At 53.1% G+C, this 17,488-nt stretch overlaps 1 protein-coding gene across 13 annotated transcripts in view; it reads left to right on the top strand.

Annotated features, from left to right (window-relative positions):
* Positions 1–16,497, top strand: part of MACF1 (microtubule actin crosslinking factor 1) — a 149,764-nt gene extending 133,267 nt beyond the window's left edge. For 8 of the 13 annotated variants that reach the window (XM_072885339.1, XM_072885338.1, XM_072885329.1 and 5 more), the window contains 16 exons: positions 144–303; positions 993–1,187; positions 1,906–2,034; positions 2,115–2,258; positions 2,396–2,584; positions 2,930–3,047; positions 3,589–3,752; positions 4,976–5,138; positions 5,298–5,452; positions 5,779–5,853; positions 6,611–6,628; positions 8,862–8,979; positions 11,565–11,776; positions 12,370–12,480; positions 14,428–14,551; positions 14,917–16,497. In XM_072885339.1, the coding sequence (XP_072741440.1) occupies positions 144–303; positions 993–1,187; positions 1,906–2,034; positions 2,115–2,258; positions 2,396–2,584; positions 2,930–3,047; positions 3,589–3,752; positions 4,976–5,138; positions 5,298–5,452; positions 5,779–5,853; positions 6,611–6,628; positions 8,862–8,979; positions 11,565–11,776; positions 12,370–12,480; positions 14,428–14,551; positions 14,917–15,173 (2,332 nt within the window). In that variant the 3' untranslated portion in view covers positions 15,174–16,497. The remainder of the gene's footprint in view (positions 1–143; positions 304–992; positions 1,188–1,905; positions 2,035–2,114; positions 2,259–2,395; positions 2,585–2,929; positions 3,048–3,588; positions 3,753–4,975; positions 5,139–5,297; positions 5,453–5,778; positions 5,854–6,610; positions 6,629–8,861; positions 8,980–11,564; positions 11,777–12,369; positions 12,481–14,427; positions 14,552–14,916) is intronic. The other 5 variants (XM_072885342.1, XM_072885333.1, XM_072885340.1 and 2 more) reach the window with 3 other exon arrangements.
* The last annotated feature ends 991 nt before the right edge of the window (positions 16,498–17,488 follow it).

The raw sequence follows: 17,488 nt of genomic DNA, 5'->3' as shown, positions 1-17,488 counted from the left end.
CAGCGCTTGTTTGCCGAGGACTCATCAAAGTGGAGAGCAGACGAGGGGAGGCGATTTCGTGGGGTGGTTGGAGGAGGTCACTGGGACATGACAAAAGGAGGTGAGTTTCTTTATGGACGTTCACGGGGATGTTTGTTTTTCAGGCAGCACAAGCTGGAAGAAGCCCTCTTGTTCTCTGGCCAGTTCATGGATGCGCTGCAGGCCTTGGTGGACTGGCTCTACAAGGTGGAACCCCAGTTAGCTGAAGACCAGCCTGTCCATGGTGACCTGGATCTGGTCATGAACCTGATGGATGCTCACAAGGTGAGAGCACCTTTTCCAGCCCTTCTCTGGGACGTGAGTAGGGCTTGTCTTCCCCAAGAGCCAAAGAACGGAGGAGCCAGAGTTGGTGCCTTGCTGCAGAGCTCTGCGTCTTGCTGCTGTGCTTTGCTGTGGTGGACAAGGAGGGCGAAAACAGGGCGAACAAGTGGGAAGAAACTTTTACGTAGGTTACAAGAGCTGGAGCTCTGTTCTTCTGACATGCTCAGTCAGATCTGTTGAGGGTTTAGTTTTGAAAAGGTGGCTGAATTTATAGTCCTCTATAAACTTTGGTCTTGGCAGTTCTCTCCAGCGTGTCTTGGAGACTGGCACTCCTGGGTTTGGGTTAGGTCATACGTTGAAATCCCCAGGCAGGGCTTGGGCGTCCGTTCAAGGCAGCCGTTGCATTGCAACCGGCGCTCCTGGGCTAGAGCTCGCCTGCTCCGGGTCACGACTGCTTCTGCCAGGGTGGAAAATTGGACCTCCTGCCCACACGCACTTACACCGAAACGCGCTCAGGAGCTGCCTGCGCTGTCTAGCTCCCTGCCTGCCTGCCCTCCCATCACACCGGGTTGTGGTGGATCCCTGATGTGGGTGCAAAACCCACGTTACAAACTATTTCAGATGTGCCCCCCATTTTATTCCCCACGTGAAACAACCCACTGGCACCGACTGGCCCCTTCTCTTCCCTCCAGGTCTTCCAGAAGGAGCTGGGGAAGCGCACGGGGACAGTCCAGGTACTGAAGCGCTCCGGCCGGGAGCTCATCGAGAACAGCCGGGACGACACGACCTGGGTGAAGGTGCAGCTGCAGGAGCTGAGCAACCGGTGGGAGACGGTGTGCAAGCTGTCGGTGTCCAAACAAACCCGTCTGGAACAGGCCTTGAAGCAGGTGAGCAGAAGGCTACGGGTGGAAATGCTCCTGGAGAGCTTTGCCTGGGCTGCGGGTTTGTGCCAGGAGGTCAACACAAACCTCCGAGAAGAAGTTTTGCCCCGTGGCTGATCTCCTGGCCGAGCAGGACACCCCAGCCCTGCAGCAGTTACCAGTGAGAACTGCAAAGCACTGGGTTGGTGTCAGTTATTTACTTATTCTTTTCCCCAAAGAAGAGCCAATAAAGGCTGATTTGAAAAAGGAGGATGAAAAGATCTCACCGAAACGCACGGCAGGAATAGAGCGGTGATCAGAGGCTGGCGAGGCTGGTGTTTGCTTACGTCCAGTGCAAGAGAGAGACCTAGACTGAAGCTTTTAAAAAAAAAAAAAAAAAAAAAAAAGTCAAAGGCTTTTAAGTAGTTTTTATGTCAAGTAGGCAATTTACAGAATGAAATACCCAGGTGCCAAATTGGTCAGAATACAGGTAGTTGTGCTGTTTTTAAAAACATTTAGTTCTTCAGCGCAGCTGATGCTGAAGGGAGGGAGGTGCCCGGCCGCTGCGGGACCCATCTGCTGGTGCTGCACAAACCCAGGCCAACAGACACAGCTTTTCTTCCCCCCCTTTTTTCATTTGTTTTTAAAATCCCTTTCAGCCCTTTGTCTCTCCAGCTCTCAGCAGTGACCTGAGCTGCCCGTTTCGGGAGGAGGAGGGCTGACGCCTCTGCTTTTGTCGCCACAGGCAGAGGAGTTCAGGACGGCCGTGCACATGCTACTGGAGTGGCTCTCGGAGGCAGAGCAGTCCCTGCGCTTTCGGGGAGCGCTTCCCGACGACGCCGAGGCGTTGCAGTCCCTCATTGATGCGCACAAGGTAGTGGGGAGCTCTGAAACGCAACCCAAGCAGAATTTACGGGGGAGAATATTGCCCAATAATTCATTTGGGCCTTTCAGGAGTTCATGAAGAAAGTGGAGGAGAAGAGAGTGGACGTGAACGCGGCGGTGGGTATGGGGGAGGTCATCCTGGCCGCCTGCCATCCCGACTGCATCACCACGATCAAACACTGGATCACCATCATCCGAGCCAGGTTCGAGGAGGTGAGTCCACCAGGCTTTGTTCCGGGCTGGTGGTGAGAAGCGATGGTGGACACCACCACCAGGGATGGCCATGTGGTGTTGGTTCCTGCCCCTGGTTTCCCACCCTTGGCTAACGGTCGTCTCTGCGTTTCCAACAGGTTCTCACGTGGGCAAAGCAGCACCAGCAGAGACTGGAGTCTGCGCTTTCCGAGCTGGTGGCGAATGCAGAGCTTCTGGAAGAGCTCCTGGCTTGGATCCAGTGGGCTGAGACAACCCTGATCCAGCGGGACCAGGAGCCCATGCCACAAAATATTGATCAGGTCAAAGCCCTCATCTCCGAGCACCAGGTGAGCCCAGTGCCAAACACGGTGGGCACTCGGGGGGGGGCGGGGGGGGTGTCCTGCCCCTCCATGGAGGAGGCATGGACTTCTCTTGGAAGTCCCTATTAAAACAGCACGTGACCCAGCCGGAGCTGTCACCTGGGAGCAAAGCCAGCCCAGGGGATGAACTCCAGCGTTGGCAGGTCTGAGCCAGCGCTGTGCAATAGCTTGACCACAAGCCCCCATCGCCGGTGCTTAATGCTCCCATCTCCTCTATGGGCTTGGCGTGTCCCAGCGAGGATCTGGAGCAACATAAGACCGAAAACATCGTGCAACTGCAAAGGTTCTCTTGTCCCTTCTGTATTTTGATAGTCCTTTATGGAGGAGATGACACGGAAGCAGCCAGACGTGGACCGGGTCACGAAGACGTACAAGAGGAAAGCTACTGAGCCCCCCCACGGGCCTTTCATCGAGAAGTCCCGCAGCAACAGTACGTCTCCGCTCGATACGCAGCTTTTGGTGCAACGTGCTACGATGGGAGGAAATGAAACGCATAGGAAACTAATTAACTTTGATTATCAATTAACAAAGCATCCTGCGTTGACAGCCACCAGGAAGGTGGTTGAAACTTGTCAGGAGGGGAAAATCCAGGTGGCATTTGCCAAAACGCCCATGCCGGGGTGTGCCGCGCCTGGGGAAGCTCTGCTGTCACCGCTCTTCTCTTTCTCTCTGCAGTTGCTTTGCGATGAGGTTTTGGGGTCTTTTTACATGTTGTTTCTTGAAGCCAGAGTCTGTTGTGAATTCCCGAGTGCAAAGGGAGCGCTGGGGGGGATTGGGTGTAGAGCCGTCCGTCACCCCGTCCTCCTACCTGGGGACACCGCGTCCCGTCAGAGAGCAGCCAGCGAGGCCGTGGGAGGTTTTCTATTTGAAAAAATAAAATGTATTTCATTGCTGCTCTTTCCCGAACCCACCCAGACTTGCTTGAACCCATCAATACCACCTCAAACAATTCCTTTTCTCCCTTTTTCCAGGAAAATCCTTGAGTCAGGCTGCCCCGCCCAGCATGCCCATTATCTCCCAGTCGGAAACAAAGAACCCCCGGATAAACCAGCTCTCGGCCCGCTGGCAGCAGGTCTGGCTGCTGGCGCTGGAGCGGCAGCGGAAGCTCAACGATGCCCTGGACAGACTGGAGGAGGTAATGGCCACCGGCTGCTCTGGGCAGGGGCAGGGAGCGGTGCCGGGGGTCGCTCGCTGGAGCAGTGCGAGAAGGATTTGAAATTAGTGCTGCCTCTTGAATCGCCCAGCTCTTGGCAGGCAGTTACGGCCGCCTTTCTGAAAATGCCAAAAGAAAAAGAAAAAAAAAACCAAACTCCTAACATATTAAGGCTGAAAACTACCTTCTGTAATTAACTGCACATTAATGAACTGCTTTGTGCCCCTGCAGTCGGTATCTGTAGAGGTAATGACAGCCAGGCCTGCTTTGCTCCTAGTAATTAGTTTAACAATTACTGTCTATATCTTTTCCAAACATCTAATGTAATTTTTGTTTTTATTTATGCTTAACAAAGCAGCTATGCCCAGAAGTGAGTGTTTTTGTTTTTTGTTGCTTTTGCTGTAGGTCAGTTCAGTTTATACGTATTAATGTTTTTTCTTTGTTGCTTTTAACTCCAAGAATGTTTAGAGGAGGGGGAAGAAAAAAAAAAAAGGCGCTTAAAAATTGTTGCATAACTTTGCTGTGAGCTGCTTTAGCTGGTGGGGTTGTGGGGGTCCTTTCGTGGGGGGGAATAAAGAGGGTGTTAGTTTAAATCGGAGGGTGAGCGGCTCATCAGAGGCTGATGGCAGAGCTGCGGGGCCAGGGTTTGCGGAGCTGAGATGTGCCCCAGCTGCTGTTTTACCTGGAAAACGAGCAAGAAATCCCTTCTTGGCTGCTTAGATGGAAAGGGAGAGGGAAGATGTGTGCCCAAAATGATGCCAGCGATGGGTATTCCTCCCAGGCAGAGCCTGGCGAGTCATTAGGTGAAATCCCAGGTGAGGAAGCATCCCCAAATGCCCGAGCAGGGACGGGGACGGGGGGGGTGTCTGTGTGCGAGTAGCTGGTATCTCTGCATATGTGTACGTATACGACTGTGGGGGATGCTGCATCCCGTGTCGATGGTCCCGTGATGCGCGGTCCGCGTGGTGGCTGTCAGCTACGCTGTGTGTCCTTCTGTTCCGGAAAGTCGATTTGAGCTGCTCCCTCGTTAACGAGGGTCGTCTGGATAAACCCAGATAAACCTTCCCGGCCGGGGTGGCAGTGGGCATTAGTGTGGGAGCTCGGGCATGGGCGCACCTGAAGGCTGGTGTTTTAGGGTGCTGTAGAGCCAGGGGTGCTGCTCCTTCAGGGCTTTCCCCCGCTGACTCTCACGGGTTTCCTTCCAGTTGAAGGAGTTTGCAAACTTTGACTTCGATGTCTGGCGGAAGAAGTATATGCGCTGGATGAACCACAAGAAATCCCGCGTCATGGACTTCTTCCGGCGCATCGACAAAGACCAAGATGGGAAGATCACCCGGCAGGAGTTTATCGATGGCATCCTGGCCTCTAGTAAGTCCCTGCCTGCCTGAAACGAGCTCGGAAAATGGCCACCTTGGTGTGACGAGAGGTTGTCCCCGCTCAAGGACCGAGACGCAGACCGTGCTCTGACATCCCCGGCTCTCATGAGTGAGGTCCTTGCATCACTTGCTCATTTCTCTCTCCTTCCAGAATTCCCCACCACAAAGCTGGAGATGACCGCGGTGGCTGACATCTTTGACCGTGACGGCGACGGCTACATTGATTACTATGAGTTTGTGGCTGCTCTCCATCCCAACAAGGATGCCTACCGCCCCACCACTGATGCCGACAAGATCGAAGACGAGGTAAAGCACCGGAAGAGATGGGCGCTCGGGGGTGTGGGGTGGTTCAGGCCGCAGGTTGGCAATGAGGAAGACAAAAAGGAGGGGGGGAAAAAAAGGATTGTGGTGGTGCTGAGCCAAAATAAATTGGCTGGTGCCACCGGTACCTACCGTGTTTTTGAAGGAAAGGCTGCTTAGGGCTGTGCCTTGTATTGGGAGTGCCTTGTAGTGGCAGTGTTAGGTTTACGGTTGGACTCGATGATCTTAAAGGTCTTTTCCAACCTATACGATTCTGTGATTCTGAGACTCCCAAAATCCTGGTCCCTTACCCCTCTTCTTGGTGATGGCAGGTCACCAGGCAAGTGGCCCAGTGCAAGTGTGCCAAGAGGTTTCAAGTGGAGCAGATCGGCGAGAACAAATACCGGGTAAGGCAGAGGGGGCTGAATGTCGCCCCGGGCACAAACCCGCTCCCCCTTCCCACCCGGGGTGGGGGGATCACTGACGGGGTGCCCAGCCTGGCGCAGGGGAACCCCCCTGGGCTGCCCGGGGCGAGACGGAGACCTCGTCCTCCGGCACACCAGCTGCCGGAGGTGGCTGAGCCGTGTTTGCCCAGCACCGTCCTCGGCCCCAGGGCGTTCCCTGAATCGGGAGAGCATAAAAGTGGCCCTGTTCTGGGGCAGCCGGCCCGCCGGCCCCGTGAAACGCTGCATTCACTCCACCGGCAGCCGCCCTTGAAGTTTTCCTCGTGGATGAGTGTACCTTACGCCTGTGTTTTTCTTAGCTCGCTCCCGAAGAAGAATAATTTCCTTAAAGAATCTCTTTGTAACGGGCTGGCTGTTTATGTTTCAAATCGTTCACCAAGGTGAACTGGTGAAACGAGCTAGCAGCAGAGCTGCCCGCTTTCCTGCCCGCTGTTTTCGGGGCTGATGCTCCGGCCGAGAGGAGCCGAGCCGCAGTGCTCGCCCCGCCGGCTGCACCAGCCCCAGGCTCCCCGAGCTTCTACCTTACACCCAAATAGCATAAACCCCACAGATTTCTAACTACCTGCAGTTAACAGTTTTCATTATTATTGCACTGTTAATCCCATAAATGTTTTTCTTGTTTTTCTTTCCCCTCCTCTTCCTCTTGACTTTCCTTCCCCCCCCCGTCCCCTCTCCCTCCACAACTCCTCTCCCTCCGTAGTTCTTCCTCGGCAATCAGGTACAGTTTGCCTTGCGATGCTGTCTCTCACCTCTCTTTTTCTTTTTTTTTTCTTTTTTTTTTTAACAAACGTAGCTTTGTGTGCCCGTGATGCTGCTCTATCCTTTGTTGTTGTGGGAGGATGTGATCTGTGAGCACTGCTCAGCAGAGCCTGGTACAGAGGAGTGCCTGAGCTGGGAGGGCCACCTGAAAAAAAGACTGCATTGGGCAGAAAAAAGGGGAAAATTCAATGCAAAAAGCAGGATTTGACAAAAATGGGGGAGATTTTTCTCTCTGTGGCTTCTTTCTTGGATACGTTGGGGATGTTGATGGTAATCGGTGGCAAATCACGGCACCCTGTGGCGGGGAGCACTGAGATACTGGTGGGCTCGTGCCCGGGACTGCGCTCCCTCGGGGAACGGCCAGCCCGGATGAAATCTTGGGGGCACAGCTACCTGCACGAGGGCTGTACCAGGCTCTGGTGGGTTTGGGTCGCAATCACCGTGGAATGAGAATGCCGAGTCCACCCCTTTAATCCTGTAGGTAACGATAACTAAACCCTCATCCCCGCTACGCCCACTGAGTAACTCCTAACTGGAGCAAGGCTCCCAAAACCTGCATGTCTCCCCGTTACTGTCGTGACCCGAGATGAGCGGTGCAGCGTGCGTGAGTGCCGGCTGGTTCAGGGGGCAGAGCTCTTTTTTTAACAGGACTGGAGCATCACGTCTCGTCGTGATGTGCCCACTGCCCCCGCTCGAACAGAAAAGCATATTTTTCATGTGAAATGATGGTGCCCTACCAAAAACATGCCCAAAAAGAAACAAACCTGGATGTTGGAAGTGAACGCATCCGAGAGAGCTCTGGCTTTAATTTAGACAGTGGTTATAGAAACATTTTCAACGGCAACTGAAAAATAATGTTAAATGTGGCAGTGGAAATGAGAATTAACACGTCCCTGGTTTTCCCTGGTGCAGAGCTAGCTCTTGAAGGACACCTTACGCAGAGCCCGGAGAGAGGGAAGGCAGCTCCCCTGCCCTCCTCCCCGCCCGCAGACACCGTAGCTGTGCCGAGCGCGGCTGCGGCAGCTCCTTCACCGCCGTGCTGAGGCAAGCACGTTTTGGTAGGACCCCCAAGCAGGGAGACCCACCAGCGCATGGTCCAGGGTCCCGTGTCCCCGCGGGCAGGAGGGTTGGAGATGCTGTTACCTCCTGCCCCTCTTCCTGCCGTGACCCATCTCAGTGTGGCTTTGCACTCTGTTTTCATTTAATCTCTTGATTTTTTCCATTCTTATCCACTCAGGGAAAATGTTGCTGCCTTTTTTTTTTTATTTATTCATTGTGGAGATGGTCTTGCTTTCAAAGGCTTGGTTCCCCTATCTTCTCCTCACAGCTGGTGCTCTGTAGACCTGGACGCAGAGCTGCTACATCCGAGCAAGGCTCCCGGTGTCCTGTACCAGCTCTGCCGCCTGCCCGATGCAGAGGGCAACCAGGAGCCTGGGCTTGGCTGTTTGGGAGATTTAGAGAACTCTGAACAACAGACACATGCTTCTGATTCAGGGTGCACTTGTTTTGAAATTGCAGGTGTTTAAAATCACTAATGAACATTGCAATCACTAATCAACATTGCTGCGGGATTCCTGCCTGGATTCCCATCACTCTGCACTCACCAACACATCCTCGCTGGGCGATCTCTGCGGCGGGGGCTTTCTGGCTGGTGGGCTCGAGTCTGAGGCTCAGTGAAATCCCTGGACTTCAGACTTGATGATAAGAGGTTTCTCGCTCGGTGGTGACGCAGCACTGCTTGCCTTGCTGATTCACCGGCACTCCGTGACCTGAATCAGCCGGCTCTTTTCCATGTGGGCTGCACCAGGAGGGTCATTACATTCTCTCTTCCTTTCATAATAAAAGGAAAACCTACGATTCTGGCTGAGAAAACCCATCCAAAGACCAAATTCCAAATTATCACTTGCTGCTCTAAAAAATTCTCTCTTTCCAGCTTCAAAACGAGAGGGTTTGGATAGTTGCATCACCTTAAGACCAGGCAGCAGAAAAACTCCTGTAAATGGGTACCAGCCTGCGCTTATTCCAGAACAACAGATCTGGAGAAACCTTAAAAGTATTCGATAGATCAATAAAAGCTTTGGGGACCACACAGGGCATTTCTGATAGCTTTGCCCTGGTGCAGCCTGCTGCGGGAAGGAGCCGAGGGTCCCTTGTTGCGCTCCCCTTGTCTGAACTGTTTCTTGGCTCCGCAGTTCGGCGATTCCCAGCAGCTGCGGCTGGTCCGTATCCTGCGGAGCACGGTCATGGTTCGCGTCGGTGGAGGATGGATGGCCCTGGATGAGTTTTTAGTGAAGAATGATCCTTGCAGAGGTAAGGCAATTCCTGAGTTTTAGACAGCTGGGGTCTTCTCGCCCAGTAAGGGGAGTTTGAGAACTTGTCTGCTGTGACTGTGGATGTACCAGAGGAGCGGGTCTGGGTTACCCAAATAACAGGCAGGAGCTGGAGAAAACGGATCCAAAGCAAACCATAGAACTTAAAATCATGAGATTTGGCGATACTGCAGCAAATCTCGCAGAGTTTAGCCAGGTGTCTTGGGAGGAGAAGAGGGAAGGGTTGTGTTTCTTGTTTTTAAGACCCCAGTGAGCGGAGCTGCATTGCCGTGCTGGGGGTTTTGGCTTCCCTTTGAATTGGTCGGTGCGCACGTGTGGCTCTGTGGATGATGGAGTAAGCTTCGTAAAGGTGACCTGAAAGAATTCAAAAGGTTCAAAGCCAGGAGATGGTAAAATCCTGGTCTGAGACCCTCTGGGGAGGAGATGCTCCAGCCCAGGATCTGTGAACCCATGGTACTGCCGCTGCGGCCACGGGTCACTGATGGTCCAGCCCTGTCCGAGTGAACGAGGAGACGTTTCTCCTGCGACTTTGAACTACTTGATTTCTCTCCGATGCACTTCTAATACAAGTTTCCTCAGTTCATTTGTTGTCTTTAGAGCAGCGGCATAAGGAACTAATTTGGAAACCCTGAGCTGTGCAGGACCGTGCAGCTTAAATACCTGTTTGCAGCGAGAGCTGCTGACGGTGCTGGGCCTTCTTCTAGCGCCTTAAAATTACCTTTCTTCCCCCGGCTCTGCCCGTAAGGGTGGAAACGTGGCCGCCCTCCTTTTTTTCTGGATTGCCCCCTGCCAGATTTGAGTTATAAAAGGGCTGCATTTAGACGTTGTTGTCCATGGGGCTGTTCAGGGCTGGGTTGGATTTCTGGGGGGGATTTTGAGCACGGCGTCCTGCCGTAAGTGTGTCGATAAGCGTCCCCTTGCACGAGTGTGTCCCAGGGATTAACCAGCCCGGCAGTGAAACAAAAGAGATGTTTCAGTTCAGCATTAGTGCAGGAAAATTCAAGTGCAAGAAGCTTTGAACCGAGCTTAAGGAAAACACAGCAGCACATTAGAAAGGAAAAATAACCTAGATCTTGGTTTTTTAGGGCTGAGCAGTTTTTGCTGGAGCTGGTTTGGTGAGACACTTTTGGAAGGGACGGTTGGGATTACACAGACCAGGGTCGCATACCGTGGGTACGGAGAACTGGGATTGCCTCCTTTCCAAAACCTTCAGTCTTGAGGTTTTATCGTGGTGAGAGCTTTTGGAATGGAAGCGATGCTCTGCTGCGGCCGGCCGGGAGCTGTGACCAGGGGACAGAGAAGGATTAGCAAGCGGGGATGGCCAGGAATGATGTGCATCAAGGTGCAAGAAAGCAGGAATCAGGCGTGTTCTCCCATCAGAAACGCCAATCTCTGCTTCATGCAGCCGGGAGCCCTTGCGGGAGCATCCCCCGGTGCGGTTCGTGGGGGGACGGTGGGGTGAGCAGCTCTGCTCTGGCCAAGAGGAGAGCAGGCATCCTTGAGAGGGGACCAGAACCCCTCCTTTCTGCCCTTCGCTCCAGCAGGAAAGGAGCATTTAATATGCAGCCCACTGTGTATTTTGGAGAGCTTAGGTCTGTGCTCCGTATGTCCCTGTCTCACCGGGGTCTCAGAGATGTTAATTGCTTCGGCTATGTCTTCTTCAAGCTGCTGCCTAACCGTTCCTTGCTCCCGCTGTCTGTCGGCTGTTGCTGAAAGCAGCGTGATTTACAGCGTGTGCCGCTTGCTTTGGGGAACCTTCAGGGTTTTCCTGCTCCTCCAGCCTCCCCCGTTCATGCTTTGCAGCAGCTGTTTTACAGCGCTGACATCGAGGTTATTTCCATCCCTTGGTTATCTCAGCGTGGTGCTTCCCTTCTGTAATTGCTTCCCTGGCTTTCTGGTCCATAATGCGTCGATTCTAAAATCGCTCCCATGTCCCGTAGGGCTCGGTGCATGCCCTTGCTCTCTGTTTGGATGCCGTGAAGATGAAACACATCGGCGCACATCAGCTGGCCCAGGAGCTGAAGGCCACAGACCTTCTTCTTGCTTGGTTGCCCCTTGCTTGTCGAAGGGAGACCCTCCAGCTCTTTGGGGCGTTTGGATGAAAATTTTACAAGTTGGCTTTTAATGGGTGGTGGTCACCTCTCTCTCTCCTCTCCCCAAAAATTGGTGAAGAGCTGCCCGGAGCTGTGAGAGAGCAGAATCACAACCCTTCAAAGCTGCTCTTACTGTTTTTAAGCTATGCTAAAGATGACGTTGGCCACCGTTGTAACACGGTGTGTTTAAAGGCCACCGGGATTGCTTTCCCCAAGACACTAGAGAATAACAGGGCATCCAGTTTGAATTCATAGGCCTCAGGCAGCTTTTAATTGGGCAGTTTCTCAAAGAGCTGATCCATGGCAGGAACAAGAGAGCCGGGACGATCTCGCTGCCATCCGCTCGCCCTCGGAGATGGGCTTTGGCAGATATCACAAGGACGCGCGCTCCGACCCCCGGAGCCTCCTGAGCCCCGGCAACGACGTCGGGTTCACGCGAACCTCAGGTCTCCTCTCCTTTGTCCCCTTCCAGCACGAGGACGGACCAACCTTGAACTCCGAGAGAAATTCATCTTGCCGGAGGGAGCCTCCCAGGGAATGACACCGTTCCGATCGCGAGGCCGAAGATCAAAACCGTCCTCCCGGGCAGCCTCGCCAACACGATCCAGTTCCAGCGCCAGCCAGAGCAACCACAGCTGTGCCTCCATGCCATCCTCTCCCGCGACTCCGGCCAGCGGAGCCAAGGTGGGGTTCGTGCGCGAAGCCTTCCTCTTTCCTCTCCTTTAGAAACTGGTGGCCTCCAGACCCGTCCTGGTGAGATGAGGAGCTGCAGGAGGGGTATGGAGGAGGAGGAGGAGGAAGGTTGGGGATCAGGGGCTTGATGGTTACTTGTGGTCTCTGGAGGATGTTCATGGTGTCTGCGGGAAGAACCCTGCTGTCCACGCGGGATGGGTGGGGTGGGATGGTGCAGGACAGGTTTGCAGCCCCAGCTGGGCACTCGCGGCTCTGCAGAAGGGTCCCCGGCTCTCGCCGTGCAGCCGAAGGCTCCCGGACCCCAAGGCAGGGCTGTGCCGCAGCTGTGGCATCTGGCCGGCGCACAGGAAGAAGCCATCGCCCATCATCTCTCCTTTCCCGCCACATCATCTGCCCATGCATGTTTAATTTCATCATGTGTTTGGATTTTTTTCCCTTTATTTTAATTTATTTCTTTCCTGTTTGGTTCTCGTTTCGTTTTAGTGCCGTTTTCCCCCATTCCAGATACTTTCCCGTTTCTTTTTTTTTTTTTTCTTCACTCACTTCCACCTCTCCCCCCCTTCCTTGGATTTTCCATTTCACAGACTCCACATCACTTCTCTCGATGTTATGACAAACCCTGGTTGATAAACAGTAAAGCGGGCACCCCCCTGAGGGGATTCGATTATTCCGACTTCCAGCTCTCGAGCGCCGAGGTAGAGTATGGTCTCGCAGCCCCGAGGACCTGCTGACAGGCCGGAGTGCCGCTGGCACGGAGAAGTCCTGCTCCCTTGCCTGTTTTAACGCTTTCCTTGTGGTAGAGCAGCGCTTGTTAGCACCGCTAACGCTCCGACTGTTAGCGTTTTTCATGGGTTTCTAACTCGGATTAAATAAAACATCGACTTCAGAATAAAGCACAACTGCTTGCGATTCACGTTTACCTGCTTTCAAACCAAGAGAGCGACTTTTATCCTCTTGTGCTTTTAAAAAAAAAAAAAAAAAAAGACATTTTCCAAGCTTTAATAGCTTTTAAGCGTTGAAAAGCAGCCGTGCTTGGCTTTCAAAAATTGAAATCCAGCAGCCGAGTTGAGACTTGAAAATCAGCTACAGCGCATGCACAGTAACCACATCGCCTTCATTTTTATGAAGCGCTTGTATTTATCACCGTGTTGAAGCACGTATGGTGTGTCCGGCACTGTCACCGGCTTGATGCTCCCAAGAGGAGGAATTTGGGCTGAGACTTTGATCTCCCTAAAGTTTCAGCCTCCTCGTGGACTTTCCTGACCTTGTGAATCAGTGATGAGAAATACCTGGTAGATCTCGGTGATTCACCGAGGGGTGATGTGTGCTGGCAAGATAACTGCGTCTTGCTCGGCGGTGCTTTCACGCAGAAAAGGAATTCTTTTTAAATCGTCAGAAAGTCAGGAGCACTTCCCCAATTGCCCTAAATTGCCTGCTTGCTGCTGTTAACTTGTTTATAAAATAGGATCAAGGACGAGAATCGAAATCTCTGATGGTGAAAATGGTACCTTTGCAATCACGTGTTAATGGATTTTAATTCCCCCAGCGCCCGAAGGGGAGCCCGCTGCTCGGCTGCCCCTCTCCCCCCCTGCAGCTCCAGTTTCATGACATGGCAAGATTTCCAAGTTTCCTAAAAAACCCACACAATCGCAGGGAGTGGAGGGAAACCTCTCCGGCTGTTGCTTTAAAGCTCATGGGGAAATGCCCTGCCGTATTAATGTCCGTCCGTCCAGGGATGCAGCTGGGCTGGAGCCGTCCCTGCAGCACAGCCGTGCCTCCCAAGCCCCGGGGGACAGGGGACGCCACGGGCAGTCGCTTTCCTGCGGCGCTGCCCCAAACCCAGAGCTTTGCGGGGTGCATAGAAACTGGAGCTGCCCTTTCTGCCTGGGTCCAGGTGCCCTCGCCCTGCCGGCACCCTGCCGCGCCCAGCACCTTCCCCTTCGCTTTCTTCCGCAGTGGCGGGAGCAGAGCTGCCTGTTGTGCTGCTTTTCCACCCGCCCGTCTGCGTTTGCAACGTCTTAAAGGTCAGGGAAAGCACCGTTTCAGGATGCGACCGAAGCTGATTCGCTGTGTTTTGTGTCCCTGTTCATTGCTGGTGCCTCGCTGCTCCAATCTGTCTGCCCTTGGGTGGTGGGTGCACGGACCTGCCCATGGCACCGACACCCGGGTGACGTCCCTCCGACTCGCAGCATTGCAGCGTGCTGATGCCTCCCGACAAGGGGATGCATTTCTTAAGACGCTGCATTGTGTTTGACCCTTCCAAAAATGGTCCTGAGCTGCTTAGATGCTAAAATACCTCTTTTTGCAAGATTTCACTTTCTCTTTGTGGAGCTTGTGAGCCCAGATGATGCTGGCATCCTCCGGATGGATAGCAGCTTTGCTTTTATTTTCGTTCCAACAAATAGCGGTGCATCAGCCTGCAGCACACAAACTGCCGTTGCCCTCCAAATTTTCCAGATCCAGGCTTTTTCCTTTTTTATTAACCGCTGCTGAAACGACAGCTTGTGTTCTCCTTGACCATTAAGATGGGTGTTTCTTAAACGGCAAAATCGTTTTGCTGAGGTACTGATCTCGGCCGTGATCTTGGCCTGTTTCGGCCCGGGTGACACCTAAAAGATGCTCTGTGTGTGCTTCCTCCCAAGGTGACCCCCTCCGCGGGCAGCAAGCTGAAGCGACCCACCTTCCACTCCAGCCGAACCTCCCTGGCTGGGGACACCAGTAACAGCTCCTCACCAGTCTCTACAGGTGCCAAAACCAGTCGGGCAGGTAAGTTAGGTGCAAAGACCAAAAAACTCCTGCTGCCGCTCTTCCTACTTGCTTGCTTAAATTGGCAGAGAAAATATTAAATATTTAGGGAGCCCGCAGCGAGTTGGGGAGGCTGATGCCCGCCGCTGTGTCCCTGCCTGGGAGAGGGGATGCTGCAGCGGTTTCGCAGTGCGAGGGCTTGCTGCTGCTTCATTAAAAGCTCGGGAATGAATCGGTCCTGGTGCCGAACCCCCCGTTTCAGGGGTGCTGGGCGGGTGGTTGAAAGCTGCTGCAGCGGTGCTGGGGATTTGGGTGCCGGGCGGTCCAGGGATGGGGAGGAATCCTCCTCCTCCGCCTGCTCACGGCTCGCTCTGCTCCCCTTGCAGATCCTAAAAAAACAGCCAGTCGTCCCACCAGCCGCGCCGGGAGCCGCACGGGCAGCCGGGCCAGCAGCCGGCGGGGAAGCGACGCCTCCGATTTTGACCTGCTGGAAACGCAGTCGGCGTGCTCCGACACTTCGGAGAGCAGCGTGGCCGGCGGGCAGGGCGGCTCGCGCCGGGGGATGGCCAAACCCTCCAAAATCCCAACCATGTCCAAGAAAACAACCACTGCCACCCCAAAAACTCCAGGCCCTAAAAGATAATACTGTACCCACGCCCTCCTGAAAGAAAGAAAACCCAACCTGTGTCCAATTTTTAACCCTGCTACGTACATTGGATGTATATTTATTCTAAATGGGAGAAACTATATTGTTAAAAGTGTAAAAGAAGGTTGTGTTATGAAGCTGCCTTATTTGGGTTTTTTTTTTTTTTCCTTTTTTGTAAGTTACTATTTTCATGTGAATATTTATGTAGATAAAAATTGCCTCTCGGCGACCCCTGTTCAGAGAGGGGCCTGGAAAACTGAAATGTGGGAGAGAAAGAAAAAAAAAAAGAAAAAGAAAAAAAAAAAGGAAGCAAAAAAAGGTCAAGATGTGAAAGTGTAAAGAAAAACTAAAATATAAATAGGATTTCTGCGCGGTGCAGGGTGCAAACCTGCTTTATCTTTTAGGATTGTTTCCTAAATGCATCTTTATAAACTTAACTTGCTGTCTCAGCAAGGTAAATTATATTTAAAAACAAAGACCTGAATCCTACAGTGTTCGAGGAACTCTCTTTTTGTAAATCACAGATACCTCAACCAGAGAAACATGAGGTGAGGGGACTTGGGGCTTATGTTTCCATTTTTTTTTAAAGCTATGTGGTTTTACCTGAAGAAAGCAGAGTTTGACTTAATAAAATTTGCACACACTACGGCGAAGGTCATGACAATTGCTGTCTTGAAAATACTGTCCCGACAACTTTGTTTTTAAAGAACAAACACATGGTGATGGGTTTGGGGAGGGGGTTCACGCTGAAGCTGGCCAGAGGAGAGCACGCTGGTAAGATTGCAGGTCTGGATCACTCGGATAGATCCCGTAGCGGTGGTGGGTCCTACAAATTAGAGGATTCTTCTGGATTGATGGCCTAAGAGAGCGACCCAGGATGTTCCTTACAGAATCGCTATTTATCTGCATCTCTTTTTTTCCTATTTATTATTTAACTGGTCATTCCACTTCCAACCAGGCTGAGATTGATGTGACCTCTGCTCCTAGAAGAAATCTGGACTTACACGCACAGTTGCTTGTCCTTGAAATGAGTCTCACCAGCACACTCGCTACAAGTCCTGTCTCGCTTTTGTACGCTTCTTTTTCTTTGTAATAAAATCAAACTGACCAAGTGACCAGGAGACGGGCCGGGGGAGAGGGCTCTCCAGAGCTCCTGTATTTATTAAATATTGTTCCTCTCTGGCTCTGACCGTGTTGCTGTGTGATTCTCTCAATTGGTTTAAATTGAGGCAAAACTGAAGCTCTACCAATGAATTGTTTAAAAACCAGACAAATTTTTTGTATTAAAATTGCTTGCGGTAATAAACAATCTTGCCTCCTACTTTATTCCGCAGTGTTAGCTTTTTAAGTACGAGAGCCGGAGCTGTTTATCCCGTGCGGGGAGGGGTCTGCTGTGCCAGCCTCGGGGCGTCTGCACGCAGGTTTCCTTGCAGAACGGAGCAGGGAACCACCAGTCCCAAAATTAAAAGGCCCAGGTGGGTGGGTGGGTGCTGGCGAGGGTGCTCGGTGGTGTGGGTACCTGCTGGCGAGGTGGGTGCCCGCCGGTGAGGATGCTGACCGATGAGGGTCCCTGTTGGAGTGGGTGGTTGCCAGAGAGAGCGCCCGGTGAGGTGCGTGCGCGGTGGGTTTGGGCGTTGGTGAGGTGGGGGCTCAGTGAGGTCAGTGTCCGTGGGGGTGAGTGTCCACAGGGGTGGGTGCACCCAATGGGGGGGTGCCCATGGGGATGGGTGTTGCTGAAGTGGGTGCCTGTGAGGGTGGGTGCGGAGGTTGGGTGCCCATGGGTTTGAGTTGCCATGGGAGTGGATGCCCGGGGGTGAGTATCCATAGGGTTGGGTCCCCAGGGGTTTGGGTGCCCATAAGGGTGAGCATCCCTAGGGGTGGGTGCCCAGGGGTTTGGGTGCCCACGGGTTTGGGTGCCCACAAGGGTGAGCATCCATAGGGTTGGATGCCCATGGGTTTGGGTGTGAGTGGGGGTGGGTCCCCATGGGTTTGGGTGCCGACAAGGGTGAGCATCCCTAGGGATGGGTGCCCATGGGTTTGGGTGTTCATGAAGATGGGTGCTCATGGGTTTGGGTGCCGACAAGGGTGAGCATCCCTAGGGATGGGTGCCCATGGGTTTGGGTGTTCATGAAGATGGGTGCTCATGGGTTTGGGTGCCGACAAGGGTGAGCATCCCTAGGGAAAGGTGCCCATGGGTTTGGGTGTTCATGGGTTTGGGTACCAATGAGGGTGAGCATCCCTAGGGATGGGTGCCCATGGGTTTGGGTGTTCGTGGATTTGGGTGCTGATGAGGGTGAGCATGCCTAGGGATG

Source organism: Ciconia boyciana, chromosome 21 (assembly GCF_034638445.1).
Source record: "Ciconia boyciana chromosome 21, ASM3463844v1, whole genome shotgun sequence".
NCBI classification, from domain to species: Eukaryota; Metazoa; Chordata; class Aves; order Ciconiiformes; family Ciconiidae; genus Ciconia; species Ciconia boyciana.
This window is presented reverse-complemented; position numbering and strand designations above follow the sequence as displayed.